We start from the raw sequence: 19,026 nt of genomic DNA on the forward strand, positions 1-19,026 counted from the left end.
CGTGTACACTATAGTCGACCCCAGTAAACTCAGCTACATCCGTGGTTCTCAAACTGCATGTCAAATTGATATTTATTTGGCCGCGGACCCCTGTAATTTTTTTACTTAGGCTAAGTAAAAGTATCAATACCCTTTTGTAGAAATAGTCTGTTCGGTATTCAAAATTTACGTAAATAATTTAAGTAAAAGTACAAAAGTATTGGCTTCAAAATATACTTGAAGTACCAAAAGTAAAAGTACTCAGTATGCAGATGGTCCCATTTAACACGTTTTCAAATGTATAAAATGTATAAAAATCCTTTGAAAATAGCCGATCTACAAGCTCATAATGCATTTCAAAGCGACGCGTTGTGAGCTTGAAGATCGGCTATTTTCAAATTGTCAAAGAATATATAGCTCTGAATTGGTTTCGTAATAATAGTCAAAGTAACTGCATGGTAACTAAAGTTTTCAAATAATTATAGTGGAGTAAAAAGTACAATATTTGCCTTTGAGATGTAGTGGGAGACTGGGAGTAGAAGTAAAATTATTGAAAATTGGAAGTACTCCAGTAAAGTAAAAAATACCTCAAAATTGTACTTAAGTACAGTACTTGAGTACATGTACTTAGTTACTTTACACCACTGACATTCTGACACACTTCAATGGGCCCCAGTAAAACACATATAAGACTTCAGGGCCACTCTAGCAGAATCCAGTAGACTCCGACAGTCTCCGGCAGACTAGGTCACATGTGTGTCTGTCACTGTGAGCTCAGAGGGGTCAGCGATTCCACATTCCACCAGTGACACTGAGTCTGGCAGGGCTCACAGGGTCACAGCCCCCCCCCCCCCCCCCCCCCCCCCCGGAGACCATCCAACCACCTCCCAGTCCCCCCCCCCCCCTTGGCCCGGGACCTGCAGGATAGCAACAAAAATGTCTTATGTCGAATTTCCTGTTAAGTCATTCAAGCCTTGTATTCCAGCTTAATACTTGGAACGAGGGAAACGAAACTGCCATTGAAGTGAGATCATATCACTCCTTTCCAACGCGAGGGAAGCTGTTACAACATCTTCTGGAATTGAGTGATATTATCTTGAACAAGCTGAACAATCTGCATAACTTACAAATATTGGCACTTGTTTTTGGGAAACTTTTGTGTGAAGGGGTTTTGAGAAAGAGATGGTGAAATAAAGAGAAAGGTGCTGCCTGAATGCCACAACATGAAGCTGCTTGTGCCCAGCATGTTTCAATTTCAATATCATAGTTGTTCAATATTCCCCTCTGGAAAGACATCTACCCCTGCTGGCCAATGAGGAACTCACACTTGGGGGCCTTCCTCCTTCCTTCGTGTGTACTGTGTTATCCTAGTAGTCTATGTCCTCTTTCTCGTTGATTTCCTAATGTGTGATTAACCCATTAAAGGAGTAGTTCACCCAAAACATTACGTATTTTCTATCAATTACACACCCCATGAAGCATTGAATTCATGGAGATTTTTTTTTTGTCACATTCCTGAGCCAATACTTTGATGATAATAATAAAGACCCTAATATATTAGCTTTCATGGCTTTAATGGGTTAAAAACAATAAACAGGGGAGTTGATGCTCACTCTACTTGCATTTGTCTTCTGTTATTCAGTAGAGATAGATAGATAGATAGATAGATAGATAGATAGATAGATACTGTATGACAGCGGAATAACCTTAAATTGTTTAATAGTAATAATTTGCATCAGATTGTGTTCATCTCATCAGCTGGTTGTTTCGGGGCTCAGAGTCTGTTGACGAATGTTGACGAGGTAGATGTCCTTATATTTACCCTTTAAATCCAGTTTTCATCGCTATCCCTTGTAACAACCAACAGTTGGACAGGAGCCGTGCCAAGGTCAAAGCCACATCACCCAGAAAGTAGTCCACACATGGTAAATGGAGATACTATATGAGCCAGGGTGAGAAGGTTGAAGGATATTTAGTTATTTCGAGTTGTAGCTTCATGCGAAAGTAGTTATTTTAAGAGAAGAAGAGGAGATGACAGACAGATGAGGGGGGAGAGTCTTGAGGAGACACACGAGGGTAAGATAGTGAGAGGAATTGGAGGGAAGATGGAGGGAGGACGGAGGAGAAGGGAGGTGAAGGAGTATAATGGCTACATGGGCTGGTGGAAGTGAAGCAGACCTCCTCCAGAGCTGCCGGTTAAAGGCTTCACTGTTAGCCAGGGCTGTGATGTGTCCCCCGGGGGCCCCGGGCCCTGGAAGTAGACTGGCAGTGTAAATAAACACACAGAGGAGACGCTCACGCTCCCCACACTAACACCTCCACATGTGTGTGCTCATATGAAGCCAAGAGGAACACACACATACGTAAACACTCGCGCGCGCACACACATGAAAACATGCACACATGCATGCGCACACATGCTACTGCCCCACATATGTGCGCACACACACACACACACACACACACACACACACACACACACACACACACACACACGCAGCTTTGTTCAACACCTTCACACTTTTGCGTAGAAGATCAAGGCAGAGGAACTGGCACCTTGCTAAGAGAAAGTGAACACATGTAGAATGGGAAACCTACAGTAAAGTAAACATGTACAATGTTGTATTATTTATGTAGTATAGTGTTCGAATAATTATAATAAACTAGTACATACTCAGGGATGCGTGCATGTGCCCCAACTACGTGAATTCGCAGACAACAACCAAATCCACGCAGAATTGCCAATACGTTCATAAACAGCTCAAATGTGGGAAATCTGCTTTGTCAGTCCCCGCTCATTCCAATGCTCAATGTGCAGTTTCAGATTGAGTGAATGGCCAAACCCATTGGGGAGAATTCTTGAGAGACAGCGAGAATTCTTTTATAAAATGTATAGTAGGATAGTAGGATATAAGGCACACATCTTGGCAAATTAAACAGAGCTAGTAAAATAACAAATAAAGGCAAACTAAACTCTGCGGCACAGGAAGGAATATCACTTAGAATCATCTCTGTTCATTTAACTCTGAGAGCTAGAAATGGAGCCTTACCCTCTCAGTTAACACTCAGCAGTTTGCACTATAGTGATTGTGCTATGCTTGAAGAAAGGTTCATAATCCAGAGATAACAAATTGTCTTACACTTAAACACACAAACATACATGTGTGCACTTGTGACACGCACACACACACACGCACGCACACAAGTGCGCGCGCACACACACAGACACACACACACACACACACATGCTCGCGCGCACATACCGTCAATCTCCTGTCCTGGGGTGTCAAGAGGCCGTTGACCCAGGATGAGGTTCACTTCCTGTGTTGCTCGTTGTGGAGCAACAACCCTCAACTGACAGCAGCCTTCATCTCCATAGCTCACCATCCTCTTCCTCTTCCTCAACCTTCCCTCGTCCTTATTCTGCTGGTACCCCCTAACCCCCCCATCTATACTACACACTGCTTCACAATCTCACACAACTTCATGTGCGTACGTACACATACATAAACAGGTGCGCGCGCACACACTGTGTACACACACACACACATACACACACACACACACACACACACAGATGAGTACCTCACGTTTCCTCCTCAGTCATCTTCAGTGGTGTAAAGTAACTAAGTACATTTACTCAAGTACTTAACTTAAGTACAATTTTGAGGTATTTTTACTTTACTTGAGTATTTCTATTTTCCAACACTTTTACTTCTACTCCACAGGCAAATATCATACTTTTACTCCACTACAATTATTTGAAAACTTACTAGTTACTAGTTACTTTTCAGATATAAATTATGATATTATGAGACACACATTAACCACTTTAGCCCTATTTTTTTGCCGATCTACAAGCTCAGATCAACGCGTCGCATCGCGACGCGTTGATCTTGTAGATCTGCTATTTTCAAACAGTTTAGTACTTTTACTTTTGGTACTTTAAGTACATTTTGATGCCAATACTTTTGTACTTTTAATCAAGTAAATTTAGAATTCTGGACTTTTACTTGTAACAGAGTACTTCTACATTGCAGTATTGATACTTTTACTTAAGTGAAGAATTTTAGTACTTTTTCCACCACTGGTCATCTTACGACTCCCCTGACTCCTCACTGAGGAGTCAGTGAGGGGGTTTTAGGGGTTGAGGAGTCAGGAGCAGGTTTTGGAGGTTGAGGAGGTGAGAGCTGGGAGCCTCACCGACAGGAACATCAGACCAGGCTGATCTTATTGGCCTGCTGTCCTTATCTCCCTCACAACAGGAGAACAAGCACTCTCACCATGTGGATGGGATGCGTAATGCCAAGTGACTTACAGGCATGTTTGTGGACAGCATCATCCCTTATACCCAGGCCTTGTCTCAGGACCCCTCCGCTGTCTGGGGTCACAGTCTGCTGCGGGAGGGCTGGAGGAGGAAGCTTGTGCGTTTGTGTGTGTGTACCTATGTACATGTGTGTGTGTGTGTGTGTGTGTGTGTGTGTGTGTGTGTGTGTGTGCATTGGGGGGTGGTGGTAACGTATACGCCGCCTTTGTAGTGCGCTCCCGACGTGAATGCACAAATAAATCACGCCAACCTTAGACAGGGAAACAATAACAGCGAGCACCCCCCCCCCCCAGGACGGGGGGTCGTACTAAAGTACATAATCTGCAGTGTAAAGTGATCCAGGCGAGGGTCTACCTCTGGATCCTGTCTTGCTGTTTCTCCCAGTCAATGTCATGCTGATCTTGGCAGCAAAGGGAAGCAGCCCCGGGGCACTGTGTGTGTGTGTGTGTGTGTGTGTGTGTGTGTGTGTGTGTGTGTGTGTGTGTGTGTGTGTGTGTGTGTGTGTGTGTGTGTGTGTGTGTGTGTGTGTGTGTGTGTGTGTGTGTGTGTGTGTGTGTGTGTGTGTGTGTGTGTGTGTGTGCGCGTGTGCGCGTGGACCCTCCAACACCCCTCATTGAGCAGCTATAGCTGCTGGGTCAGCCACCACCACCACCACTGGTGCCAAACACCGGGGGAGAGGACTGTTGTTCAGGCCCAGACTAGCAGTGGTGGAAAAAGGACTCCAAATCTTTACTTAAGTAAAAGTATCAGTACTGCAATATAGAAATACTCTGTTACATGTAAAAGTCTGGAATTCAAAATGTACTTAAAGTACCAAAAGTAAAAGTGCTCATTATGCAGAATGTCCCATTTCAGTTTTCAAAATCTTTTGAAAATGGCAGATCTGCAAGCTCACAATGCGTCGCATCGCGACGCATTGTGAGCTTGTAGATTGACTATTTTAAAATGGCCGAAATGTATATCACGTTGAAGTGGTTAATGTATGTTTTATAATAATGATCTAAAAAAAATCTACAAAGTAACTAGTCACTAAAGTTTTCAAATAATTGTAGTGGAGTAAAAGTACAATATTTGCCTCTGAGATGTAGTGGAGTAGAAGTAAAAGTATAGACAATTGGAAATACTCCAGTAAAGTAAAAGTATCTCAAAATTGTACATAAGTACAGTACTTGAATACATGTACTTAGTTACTTTACACCACTGCCGCCGGTGCCAAACACCAGGGGGAGAAGAAGGCATGTTGTTCAGGCCCAGATTAGCAGGTCAAAGCAGTGGTGAGACCACAGCAGCTTTGAATGGGCTGGCCAAGCTGGGCCACCAGAGACAGACGCCAGTCTTTTTGGGAAGGGTGGCCCACATGGAATATTGGAGGTGTGAAATAACATTCGACTACAAGTTGTCCAAAAGAGATTTTCTTACACTAACACGGTCCAAAATCCCCATGACCGCGGGCCAATCACAACTCTGTGTTTCTGAAGTGGCACCGTGGGGTGGTCAATCAGTCAGATTTCATGGTGGGGTAATAACTGGTCATGCCACAGCGTCAAACAGGGCCTGTCAGAGTGTACTTATTGTATACAGCCTTATATAAAAGTAAGGTACTTGGTACCTTGGTTTAACCACTTAAACCCAATACTTCATTGACCTGAGTCCCCCAGGGCTCTATACTTGGACCCCCGCCCCGCCCCACCCCCCCCCCCTTTCCCCTCTACACCAAATCTCTTCATTGAAAATAGCTGATGTACAAGCTCACGATCTGCTATTTTCACAGAATGTTCGCCTATAATGACATGTCTAGAATAGGGACGCTTAGAGTTCATGTGGTCAAAATAGAGGAATTAAACTGTCATTTCTTACCCACATAGTGGGTTGGCTGTTCAAATAGTATCTTTGATGCTAATCTCTCTACATTAGGCCTGCCGTGGGTGAAAGTGTATACACCACATGAACACAAACCAAACATCATCCTACGGTTGTATCTGGCTCCTATCAAGAGTTGTTGCATGTGATCGCTCCTCTCTATCCTGTTTTTTTTACCCCATCTCTCTTGGCTGTACTATCTAACAAAGAAAGTACATTGGTATTATCCGCCGTTCCAATAACAACTGAAAAATGCCACAAAATTAATAGTTGAAATTGTTTTTTTGAAGGCTTTGAGCTGGCCTTGGATGATTGACAGCCTGTAGATAGATTCCCTCTTCTCAGGAAGTCTCCTGAGGACGGGATAATCTTCTCCAGAATGAAACTGATACGGAGAAGATGGACACCTTATCACTGAAGACCAGCAATAAGAGGCCAACAATCTGTCAGAGTGAAGCGGTACATTAGAGAGAGAGAGAGAGGCAGAGAGAGAGAGCAACATGAATATAAATCAATAGGTTTCAAATCACAGTCTTTTAAAAGTACATAAAGCACATAAGAAGTGCACAGAGGGATCGAAAAAGTGAAGGAGAGTATTGAGGCCACACACACACACACACACACGCACACGCACACGCACACACAGCACACACACATGCGCGGCTGCGCGCACACACACATGCACGCACGCACGCACCATTGTTTTATTGAGACACCCTTCAGTTAGTTAACATAAAATGTTGCTTGCTCACTTAACATCACATTTACGTATGCCCACCAATTTTAGAAGCCATCGGCTAATCGTTTATATATTGATTGATTGATTGATTGACTAATTGATAGATGTTTTGGACAATTTCCCCTATACCCCACTCAGTTCAGGGGACGAGGAAGTAGCACTAACACTAGCTTAAAACGACCTGTGTTAATTGGGTTATGCTTTCTGCAATAAAGATAATCCAGGAAAAGTGATTGCATGACCCTTTTCAAATGGGGTATGATTATGTTATCACCTTCATTAGGCAACGGATAAGAGTATAATGCTTGAAAATATATACAAAAGGATAAGCAGCAACAATATTGTATTCAAAAAAGAATTGTGCAAATCACAAGACAAAATGCACTGTGTGGTGCGTAGTACAATCCTCAGGCTCCATTTATCTATTTGTAACTCGCAAGAGCTTACAAATGATGATCAGCATTGCCCTTGCACCTCCATACACATTACAAAACCACATGGTTTACATCTCCCACATGGCCCCATCCGCTCAGCCAGACACACAAAGACCCCTGAGTATATTGTCTCATCCCTCAAATCACCCTTAACCCCCGTTTCCCATCAACAGAATGACTGACAGACAGGCTGTCTGTTGATGTTTGTAGGGGGAGCAGGGAGGCTTCGGCTTGTCTATTTTACAGCCCCCGTCCAAAAGAAATAATCTTGTCTGTGCCCAAAATACGTTGGGGAAAGTCTGTTGTGCCGAGAGACAAGGGATGCTGAAACATTCCCATTAATTCCACATCAGAGTCGGAATGAGCCGGAACATGTCTTAATACATTAAACGTACTTGTAACTATAGTAACACAGCAACAGCGCATCCTGTTTTCCTCTTTAGAAACTCAGACGAGAAGTTGGGAAAACGTGCATGACAAAACGGAGCATCTGACAGATCAATGCTCTGACGTTGTGATGAATATAAAAGTCTTTATTGACCCAAGGACCCCTGCAGGACCCCCGTTGTATTCCCTATCCCATTTCCACCTCAGCGCCTATCTCCTGCAGCCTCCATCTCCTCCATCTCCTCAGCCTGCAGACCGAGGCTGCTCTCATCTGGATTTCATCAAGCTCGGGCTAGCGTCGCCGTTTTATAGGTTATTTTTCATTCAGAGGAGAGAGGAGGGGTGGTGTGGGGTGTGTGTGTGGGGGGGGGGGGGGGGGGGGCTCGGAGTGATTTAGAGTTCTTTTGCATGGAGTTTTGGAGGAGAATAAAAGCAAATTGTCATCTAGAGGGGCCATGAATGAGGTAGCATGCTAAATTCCCTCCACCAAGAGCATGCCGCGTTCAGGACAGGAGTCTTCCTACGTAAATCCCGACTTATACTTTGTCGCATGACGGCATGGCGCGCCAAAAATAGCCGACCTGCAAGCTCACAACACAACGCATCACGGACGCATCAGGTCTGCTATTTTCGGCGCGTGACGACCTCGTCCAACAGAGCATGAACTAGGCACAATGTTGCTCTTCCTCATCCATGCTTGGTGTGTACGTGTGTCTATGTCTTAATGTGTTTTGTGTGGTAAGCATGCATCCATCCATGCATGCGTTTGTTTGTGCTTGCGTGTGTGTACATAGCATGTGTATGTCTGCTTGTTATTTTTAACGCTGTAGGGCTCTGTAGTAGTTCCAGTTTCCTCTCTGGTCCTCCTGCCCTAATCTTTGTAGCATGTGGTGGATTGTTGTGTGAGGATCCAAAGCGTTTTACTGCAAAACACTATAAATCCATTCCGGGGAAGAAAAAACGTTACCTGATATTCATTGCACAATATGGCAAAAATTCAGATGACTGCTTATGGGAAATTATTAGCAGCCTGCTTTGCGAGCAAAGGTTTTTTTTTTGTTGGAAGTTAGGTTGGTTCATAGTTCATGGTCAGTTTAATGCTCATTGAATTTGTCCAAGTAGGTGTTGAATTTCCCAGATGGTAGATATCTGATTTTGTAGTGAAATAAAAATAATCAGCGTGGCCCTGCATTGACAAGTAGAGGGAGACAAGCAGGTGAGCTACTTGTAATTCTGGACTCCATGAGAACATAGCACACTGAACCCTCAATATACTGTATATTCAACAATATGAACTATAAAAAAAAACATGGTGGCTCCATGCTGTGTGCTTCTCGCTTCAGCTGGATTTCTGACCACTGCTTCAAGTTCAGTCTCAACATGTTAAAGCTTCTCTTTTTTTCCCCTGGCAAATCCCACACTTTATAATACATCTCCATCACTGCTGTACTGACAGAACGATGTGATTCTCAAACAGACTGCCAAGAACCTTGGTTTGATTCTCATCAACGAATGTTGATGCAATATGGGCTGTGTATGACAGTTGTGTGAGGCCTGTATTGCATCCATGACTCAGCATGCACATGTTCATTCTCATGCCTTATTCTATCCCATTCAATCCGGGAACACATCTATAAATGTCTTCTAAATCCTAACTTGTTTCTGAAAAACGTATGTTGCTATATAATATTAGTGGTGCCCAAACTTTTTCATGACGAGGACCACCCAAAATTATATTTATTTGGCCGCGGACCCCCATCTCAAAATATGTTGTTACAGCCAGCCCCCCCACCCCCCCCCCCCCCCCCACACACCAGAAGCAAAGATTACAAATGCTCGCTTTGAAAATATATAGGCCTATATATTCAAAGATTTGCACACATTTTCACGATTTTTCTTTCCAAAAAATTGCAGATCTACAAGCTCATAGCGCGGCATTCGGTGCCGTGCTATGAGCTTGTATATCTGCTATTTTTGAATGGCCAAAGAAATCTTAAAATGACAGAGATGCGTTCCCGGTCTTAATGTATTAAATTATGTGATCATTACTGTTACCGTATTAGTAATCAATTTTTATAGTAATGATGAGGTATGTAGTAACGTTACATTTACACAGTTACATTTACTTAAGTAACCTTTTGAATAAATTGCGCTAGTTTTTTTCCCCCATGCACTTTCACTCGAGTATATCTGTGAAGAAAGAAATGTTACTTTTACTCCTTTAAATTTGTACCAAATATAAAGGAGTAGCATAAAAGTAAAAATTTCCAAATAATACGGCATTTCGCTTGTTACTAAAATAAATTACCCATTTGTTATTAAATGCACATTCTGTTTGTTTTATTCTCTAGACTTTTGTTTATTTCTATTGGACAATGTCTCATAATTTTATATTTGAAACATTTCAGTTATGTAGTAATTATTTGAACAATGAATCAGATAGCATAAAGTAGATAGATCCTAGATACTCTCTTTCTCTTACAAAAGTAATTATTTGTATGACTTTCACTTCTATTGGAGTCATTATTATATTAACATAACAATAGTTCTACGTGAGTACAGTACAGTTTTTGGCTACTCTACCCACCTCTGTTCTTCTTATTGCATGTACACTGTATATTAGGGCTTTCACCAACAAGTCGACTAGTCGACTAGTATAACCACTAGTCGACCTTGTTGGTACTAGTCGAATAGTTGAAAAAAATAATAATAATAATAATTTAATTTTTAATGCTATAGTAATGGCCCATCTAACTATTATTATTATCCTCCTGACTTTATTTTTTTATCAAAAGGGGGTCAAAAGCATGCCCAATAAAAGCCTATTATTGGGCAATGGGGATCCTTGGAGACGCTGCTGTGGTGCTGTGCTGCTGTGCCAGAAGCGCTTCCCTTAAAACGCCATAAAAATAAGGGCAGGAGGATAATAATAATAGTAATATAGTAGTAGGATGGTATTAAAACAGTGCCACCCAAAAAAAAAAAAAAAAATCTTTTTTTTGTTTTTGTTTTTGTAATTTTTTTTTTTTTATTTAAATTTCGACTAGTCGACTAGTCGACTACCACTGGGTCAAATTAGTCGACCTGTAAAAATCTCTAGTCGTGAAAGCCCTACTGTATATTAGTACTGGCTACTTCTGCAACTCTGTGTAGCGTACTCTACTCTATCTACAAAGTCTCACTGTTCTCGTGATTGCAATACCTTGGCAAGTGTGTGCTCACTAAACCCACAATCATATACTGTAGTATGTAATGTAATTTATCATGACTTCTTATGGTACATTGCACCCCTGGAATCCACTACTGGCTCCTCACCTGCACATTGTGATTGTAATATATTCTGTTAATGTCTCCTACTATCTAAATATTAAGCTGTGATCCTTGTTCCTACTGTCTAGTTTAGTCTACCGTCTGAATATACTTTATGATCTGTCCTAATGTATGTCCTGTATAAAAAAAACATACTAATGGTACTATAATGAGCTGACTCAAAGGCACCATGGCGGCTCTGTATTTTACTCTTTTGTGGTTTCGTGCATCGAAAATAGCCGATCTATAAGCATACAACGAGTCGCATCTACGACGTGATGTGAGCTTATAGACACGTGACACCGGTGTACGAAATTAAGCAAACTTAAGCATTACTCCTGAATGTGGAAATGTAAGACTGACCGTGTCCATAACAAGGTTTTGTTTTGGGGGTTAGGCCATTGGCTTCATACCCGACACCCCTGTGGGGACCAGGGGACATCCATTTGATCTGACCCCTATCTTTAACCATTCTAGCAGGATGCTTTGCTATCTGGGTCCCTGCTATTACTACTACAGAAAATGAAAATACCATGTTTTACTAGTGATCTATTCCTACATTCCTACTATTTTTTTATTGAGGCATATACATCAGATATGTGTCACGTGAGTCACAGAGATGTCTGTCTGTCTGTGTTTTGCAGGAGGAAGTGCTGTGAGGGCTTCAGATTTGTCATGGGCCAGTGCATACCTGAAGGTAGGTAAACAATACAACTATTCTCTACATCAGCCTGAATAATTCATATATTTGACGCACCTACTCATTACCAAGGTTATGTTTTTGTCCATTTGTGTCTGTCTGCCTGTCATAAGTCAAGGCTCTGTCTCGTTTGGAAAGAAGCTTCCTGTGTACTGTAGATCCATTTTTTCACAGGAGACGTTTTGATGCGTCTTAAGTTAGATGGATGAACATGAATATCAATTCTGGTTGTTTCATTTAGGTGTTAATGTGTACCTGCATGGATAATAACCTACCAACAAACACCTAAATGAAACAAAGCATAATGTCAGCTGAAGAGTGTGTCTATACAGTATGAACCATATATGTACAGTACAGTACATCTACCTGTATGTTCCTTGTCGGGCAAAAGTTTGAAGAAGAATCAAGTGGTTCCTCGGCTGCATCAAATCCACTTTATTTAGAGCACATTTAAAACAACAGCATTGAACCAAAGTGCTGTACACTCAGTAAACAAATACATATATATACTAAAAATACTATGAGTAAAACAATAAACAGGGGAAAATACATTTGGGCCATATCTTTGGGCCCTATCTTTAGCCTTACCCCTTATCCCTAAACTTCTTTGCCATTTGCCACATTTTAAAATAGTTCTCATAGCCAATCTACAAGCTCACAACGTGTCTATGTAGATCGGCTAGTTGAACTATTTTTTTAAATGTTTTAAAAAAAATAGTCAAATATGGCAAATACGTTTAGGGATAATGGGTAAGTCGACGCGCAAGATAGGGCCCCTTGGGCGCAACACATAGAGACATTGCCTAATCGAAAGCCAAAGGAGTACAAGTGAGTTTTCAAACATGATTTAAACACAGGCAAGGTTTGAGACGCTCTAACATGGGGTGGAAGTTCGTTCCACAGTTTGGGCGCTACAGCGGAAAATGATCTATGAGATATCTCATGAGGCTGTGCGGTGAGGCCGGTGACACCTACATCCGGATATTTTTATGGTTTATTTAATTTTAATTTCCTCAACTTCAGCTCCAAAACGTCATCCATAGTTATGTTTAATCAAGGGTTTTATTTATTCTATGTAGGATGACAGTGAGCAGACCCATTAATAAAAGTGACCTTGTTTTCCTTCCTATTGCACCCCATACATTTGTCAACTTCTCTTTACTTCAAAATTAGGCAAGGAAGTAACAAATTATTCACTGAATGGCTAGGCGTGGTGAGCCTGTAATGGGTGCACTCAGGCAAAAAACAAGTGCCCCCATCATACAAAAGAAAACATTGCATCCAGCATAACACTAACTAGCCAGACTGCCCCTCTGCCACTTGCTTTGTTGGTTGTCTTCCTCATGTAGGTCTTGTAGTACTGGGAATTTATTTCTGAGGGTTTGAAATGTTCTAGTGAGCAGGTTGGTGCCTTGCATGATTTCCTCTGCCATGGGTGTGTGAATGGGCACTTTGGAGTGTAGTTTCAGGTTGTACAATAAAACTAAAAAAAAAAATGAAAATAAAGAACAAATAGAATTTTCCAAAACTAACTAAAATCTCTACAAATTATGAGTCATGTGATTTATCGTTCAGATTTTCATAATCCATTCTGATTGGCTATAAAGTTCCAAAGTTTGTGGAAGGGCCCTATTTTAGAAGACAGGCCAATGAATGCATTGTCTGATCGACCTCAAATTTGAATCGTACATTGAGGGTTCTCTAAAGCCTGTCAGAGATAATATATGTGCTCTGTGGTGCACCCTTTCTAGGTTAAACTATACAATCTATAAACTATGACACGTTTGAGGGCCCCTGTCAGCCCAGAATGTTTGCAATCTCACAGAAAAATCTGTCTTTATGGAAGTGATAATGCATGACAAGGTGTCCTGATGTAGAAAAATGATGGACGATGCAGAGTTGGTTTAATTGGTTTCTGTCTTTTGCTGTATGAATGGTTATTTAAGCCAACATTAGCCTCACGCTATCCTTAAAACAACAAGGATTTTCATCCTTTTGGGGAACATACAACGAATGTTTTGATATTGTGGTACTGTAAAAGATGTCACCGTTTTTCTCAGCTGGTTCCTTACCATGCTTCTCTCACTTGCTGGAGTAGAAAAAAACGTTTATTTCAACATTTAAGAACATTTTACAAACTATTTAAATAGCATTGCCCCAAAATGTGAACATACGTTACTTAAATTAGAATCATTGGTAAGTGGCCAAAGTATAAACTGTATATTCATGCCAGAGCCATGTGGTTATGAAAAAAGGATGCACTTTGCATTTATACTATATACACCCTCCAAAAAAACGCGATTCTGCAATCGCATAATTTACCGCATAATTAGCAAAATGGCGCAGATTATTAATTTACCGCATAATTAGCAAAATGGCGCAGATTATTTAAAAAGGCAACTTCCCGCAATTTCACCGCATAAAATCACATAAAAAACCTGCATATTTAATTGCATAATCAAGGATTTTAGGCTGCATAATCAAGGATTTTAGTCCGCATAATTAAGGATTTTTGCCGGCGTTTTTCTGGAGGGTCTAACTATATAGCCATTGTTAGCACTACTTCCACTTCCCCCTGCTCAACTGTTGTGAAACATACTGGCAGAAACACACTCCTCCCTCCAGGTGGCCAGTGGAGCTACGCTGGAGAAAGGGGAAGTGCCTTTTGGCCAGGCAGCAGGCATAACCTGATGAGAAGAAGACCAGAGCTCTGTCAAACATCTCCTCGGTGCAGGCATGCTCAGAAAATGTTTCTGCAAATTCACCCCTGCACCCATCCAGAGAAACACAGACCAGAGCGATTTTGGAAGTGGAACAACAGCCCATTAAAACCTTGTATTGACAAAGCAGTGTGTTTGCTTGTCCAACTGCTTTATGCATTTCCCCCATAATATAATTTGCATCTTCCACCTTCCAGATACAAAGACGAACAAAGATACTCAAAGGTACGATTATGAAAATAAAACAATAGTAAATGTTCAATTTAAATTCAAATAAATTGCCCAGATTGACTATGGTAATAGAAATTGCAATCCACAATCCGACACCAACTATTGCAGCCGCAATGTACATCAGCACTCTTAACCAAAGAGAACGAAACCACACTTTGCTCTCAGAAACATTATTGACTATCCTCACAGCCCTTAGATACATGTTTGGGTCTTCAATAACCAAGCGCAACTGCTCCGGGACCTCCATGTCACTGAACCGGCCGGCGTCCCATTTGTGGAGCTTCTCTTCGTTGAAAGCAGTCAGAGGCTGCAGAACCTTCCCGTTGTAGATGGATGGAGGCTGGAAGGGTACGACCGTGTTGGCCTGCAGCTGATGGTTGGATGTGCAGAGCACCTTGAGAAGCTTAATGAGAAAGTCTGGGTCCCTGGCCTCCAGGTAGGTGAGGTGGCAGAGGTGAAGAGGAACGCTGACTCCCGGCTCCAGCAGCACGGGAACGATGGGCTTGCGCTCCAGGCAGTTTCTGAACAGAGACATGTTGGCCTCCAGGAGACACCAGCGACTCCTCACAAACTCTGAGCTGAGGACCAGCAGAACTTTCTGGCTCTCCTGAATGCAGCCGGACATGTTCTCCAGCACAGTGCGACCGGGAACAAAGTCACGCTCGTGGTAGCAGACCTGCAAACCGCAGGACTCCAGCTCATCTATGAGGTTGTGGGTCCAACACACATCAGTGCTGCTGTAGCTGATGAAGACATGGTAATGTTCACCGTCCCTCAGTGGAGGGGGGACTGGTGGGACACATGAGGGGGGCAGAGGGACGATGTGCTTTGATCCAACGTCAACTCTGACAGATTCCATCATCTACACAGAAAACGTTGTTAGTGTTAGAGTTCGGAAACTAATTAAAGCCTTAATCGACTTTTCCCATGCCTTTGTGAGATTGGCTCGGCAGCAGGGTGGAACCGGAAACACATATGACACCTTTACAGTACATAAGGAAAATGAACAGGCACAGGAAATATCAATTTTAAAAAATCTCAATACAGTAGTGTTACACATATGTAAAGAAGAAGGTTCCTCAATCCGGTGCAACAGATTTATTTAGTTTTCAGGGTAGGGGGTATCTGTGAAACACAGTTGAAATACACATTCAGTAGTGTCTGTTTACATTCAGTAGTATCTGACTGAATCTTGACTAGACTGATTTGAATACCATTTTCTGTCACGTTTAATACAGTAACAGTACATAAGCAAACACATTTATCATAGCTGCCCACAGCAATATACTCTTTCCCTGTCCAAATGCCCCTTGACATAGAAATAACATTGAATTATAGTTGAATAGTTGAATATTTTCAACTAGACGCGTCGCAATTCAGGGCAATTGCAAAGTGTGGTTGCGCCGACGCCGGTCGCGGCTCGCGGCCGCCGGGACACGAGGGATACGCCTGGAGGAATACCGTCGGAGGCCGCGGGATTCGAATTCGGTGCCGATCGCATCCCGCGTTCGTGACCTGTGCCGTTTTGATTTTAGGAAATAGGCCCCTCCCACTAAATAAATAGGCCCCTCCCACAAATGTAACGGGCCAATCATATTTTCACGTCACTCCTGATATCGCTTTTATTACAATTTGAGAGGATTGTTCCCCCCAGAAATCATGTTTTTGCATCAAACGGTTACGTTTTGTGCATTTGTGGCGCCCCCTATGGGTCAAAGTGGAAATTTAAATTTGGGATTGACCGGACGTTTCGTTCGTGATTTTTGGCATTTTTGGTCAAACAGGCCCCTCCCACTAACTTTGGAAGCCATTTACGGACGAACGGTAAGGACTATCAAAATTCTGTTTGGGTCCAGATTATCGCATGGGTCCAGAGATCAAGTGTACCGATTTTTGTGAAATTTGGAGAAAATAGGTGGGAGGAGCAGCTAAAAGTGTGTTTTGAAGAAAATTCAAAATGGCGGAAAATCTATCCAGGCGGAAATGGGCGTGGCCTATATGGGGAGATGCGTAATGACCCAAGGAATCTAGATTTATAGATTTATATTTTACGACCTACGGTTCAAGAGTTATAGGCCAAAAGGTAAAGTGGGCTGTTATAGCGCCACCATGAGGCCGAATGGTGTAATAATTGTTTAAATTATTTGGCAATAAACTATGAACCTGCCCTCCACATCTGGTAACTCTAGCTCTTACGGTTTCTGAGAAAAAAAATACTTGAATTTGAGTTTTTTCACTTTTCCATTAAAGTGGATGGGGAAATTTAATGCACTAATAAATCAATATCAATAAAACTATACAACCAATCTCTTAGCAAGGTACAAGCACAGTATTCCCGGTGAAGCCGGTCATTTTGACATATGGCACGAAATTGGGAAAAATAAACTGTGGGAGGAGTAGCGAATAGAATTTTTTTTTATCTAGAATAATAATAAAGTCGGTAGAGAACAATAGTCTGGTTGCCCATTCGGGCAACCACACTAATAAACACCTTCTCAGTGCAATGATCATTCAACTTAACAATAATATTCAATAAACCAAATGGCCTAATTGCCCCTGTTTCTTATAGTCATTAGCTGAGAAACACAACAGGAACAAACATAGCTTTAAATGCAAATGTAACATCAACATTCATATTTTCAAACTCCAGATATTCTTACAGTATATCCTCCAAAACACATCAACTCTGTATTAGCAAACTGCACAGATTATGTTGGTGATAGTATAGACATTTCACGTCCTCACTGTGGCTCACAGTGGCTGTCTCTGTGTTGTAGTGTTAGCTTGCTAAGTACTAATGCTAAACACCAGGCCAGGGTAAACTCACTCATCATAACAACACACTCATACACATCTCTGCCCACTTGCCCCTTCAGATCCCCATTTATGCATACAGTATGACCCTTTTATCCCATCTTGTCCTTATAGAAGCTCTTACCTGTGAAACACAGTTGAAATACACATTCAGTATAGTGTCTGTTTACATTCAGTAGTACCTGACTGAATCTTGACTAGACTGATTTGAATAGCATTTCCTGATTCACGTAAGAGCAGGGAGATCACTCATTAAACCTCACTGCACCCTCTGCTGTCCTTTAACTGCCACAGGCACAACACCGTTTTGTGCTGCTCCTGGCATTTAATAAATGTCTGTCTGTTTCAAATGGGGGGGGGGGGGGGGGGGGTTAGTCATTTGTGTTTTAAAGCTTTACTTTCATACTTTACTTTACTTTTGACCCAAATAATCCCTTAGGGGCCACAGTAGCAACTTCTGATTATTTTTTCAATTGAGTCATACTATTGTTGTAGAAAGTTGTCTTCAGAATAATATTTTCAGTAAGTGAACATTTTAAGTTTGTAATCTAGCAAAACAGAAACCCTAATTGCAAGTCAAGTCACCTTTATTACAGTATAGCACATTTAAAAATTACAGGAGTTGACCCAACATCTTTGCAATTGAGGCAGATGACCAAATGAAAAGAACACAATAACCACAATAAAATCAATAGAATTATAAAATGAAAAGAAAAATAGTAAAATGTAAAACTTAGATCAACTGAATAAAAAAAACAGATTAAACCGCTATAAGGGGAAACAACTTGAGGTTTCTACAATGAAATTGCTTTGGCATATTGCGCAATGATCGCAACACTTAACTTTGTCACGACACAAACAAAGTCTGACAAATGAACACATATAGGCCTACAGTAATCTTAAAATTGGGGGGGAAATTGTGAAAAATATCCTTTCATATTGAACACTAAAAAACACTCAAATGTTTTACATTTCACACTTACACTGTCATGAATCTTTGTCCTTTTTTTTTGAAAATCATGTAGCCTTAAGGTATTCTGGTTAAAGATAAACAGCATAGATACAAATGTAGAAGTATTCTAAAAGTACATTCATACCTTTATACTGTATATTAACTTGATGTTATAAGTATAGTACTGTTGTTGTATCGCCAGAAATGCAAGAAGTGAGTAAATACGAAAAAAAAGCAAAAACCTTCCACTGGCTCTTCTGCCTTTATTTAAAGACACAGTTATCAATTTCTAATCAATGGAGCAACTATTTTCGATTTCTTACCCAGCTTTGGAGTTACATCATGGCAAGGTAACTACAAACCCAAACCTCTAGCACAGTAGTCTCGCCCTTTAAGTATTTTTTTCTTATTTTCTATTTTTCTAAACCAGATTTTTTGTCTAGTCTTACATTTGCTATTATTTTTGCCCGGGTTACACTCTACATGTCATCCTACACAAATGGGTTTTGGAGGTAAATGTACAAAACCAGCATTCATTGTATTCTGTCTGTTCTTGAAGCCTTGACCATCCGGC

The 19,026-nt window shown here is 41.4% G+C and overlaps 2 protein-coding genes across 3 annotated transcripts in view; one reads left to right on the forward strand and one right to left on the reverse strand.

The window, feature by feature from the left end:
• The window catches only part of LOC311050673 (collagen and calcium-binding EGF domain-containing protein 1-like), a 76,302-nt gene that overhangs the window by 24,762 nt on the left and 32,514 nt on the right, over positions 1 to 19,026 (forward strand). The window contains exon 3 of the mRNA XM_084064759.1: positions 11,680 to 11,732. Within this exon, the coding sequence (XP_083920885.1) occupies positions 11,680 to 11,732 (53 nt within the window). The remainder of the gene's footprint in view (positions 1 to 11,679; positions 11,733 to 19,026) is intronic.
• LOC311050631 (uncharacterized protein) lies at positions 13,519 to 18,707 on the reverse strand. Of its 2 annotated transcripts, none has more exons than XM_084064716.1 (3): positions 18,484 to 18,707; positions 14,276 to 15,548; positions 13,519 to 14,009 (listed from the first exon to the last, which is right to left on the reverse strand). In XM_084064716.1, the coding sequence occupies exons 1-2, from the start codon at positions 18,556 to 18,558 to the stop codon at positions 14,295 to 14,297; spliced, it is 1,329 nt and encodes a 442-aa protein (XP_083920842.1). In that variant the 5' UTR covers positions 18,559 to 18,707; the 3' UTR covers positions 13,519 to 14,009; positions 14,276 to 14,294. The 2 variants fall into 2 exon arrangements, with proteins under 2 accessions (XP_083920842.1, XP_083920843.1); XM_084064717.1 differs by lacking the exon at positions 18,484 to 18,707 and adding an exon at positions 17,625 to 17,717.

Source organism: Gymnoscopelus microlampas, assembly GCF_963454915.1.
Source record: "Gymnoscopelus microlampas genome assembly, chromosome: 1".
NCBI classification, from domain to species: domain Eukaryota; kingdom Metazoa; phylum Chordata; class Actinopteri; order Myctophiformes; family Myctophidae; genus Gymnoscopelus; species Gymnoscopelus microlampas.

Coding starts and splice junctions, on each gene's coding strand:
- LOC311050631 (XM_084064716.1), bottom strand. CDS start 18,558: ATGCTGTTTATCTTTAACCAGAATACCTTAAGGCTACATGATTTTCAA. Junction 15,549..18,483: donor GGACAAAGATTCATGACAGT/GTAAGTGTGAAA, acceptor TTTTCTGTGTAG/ATGATGGAATCTGTCAGAGT.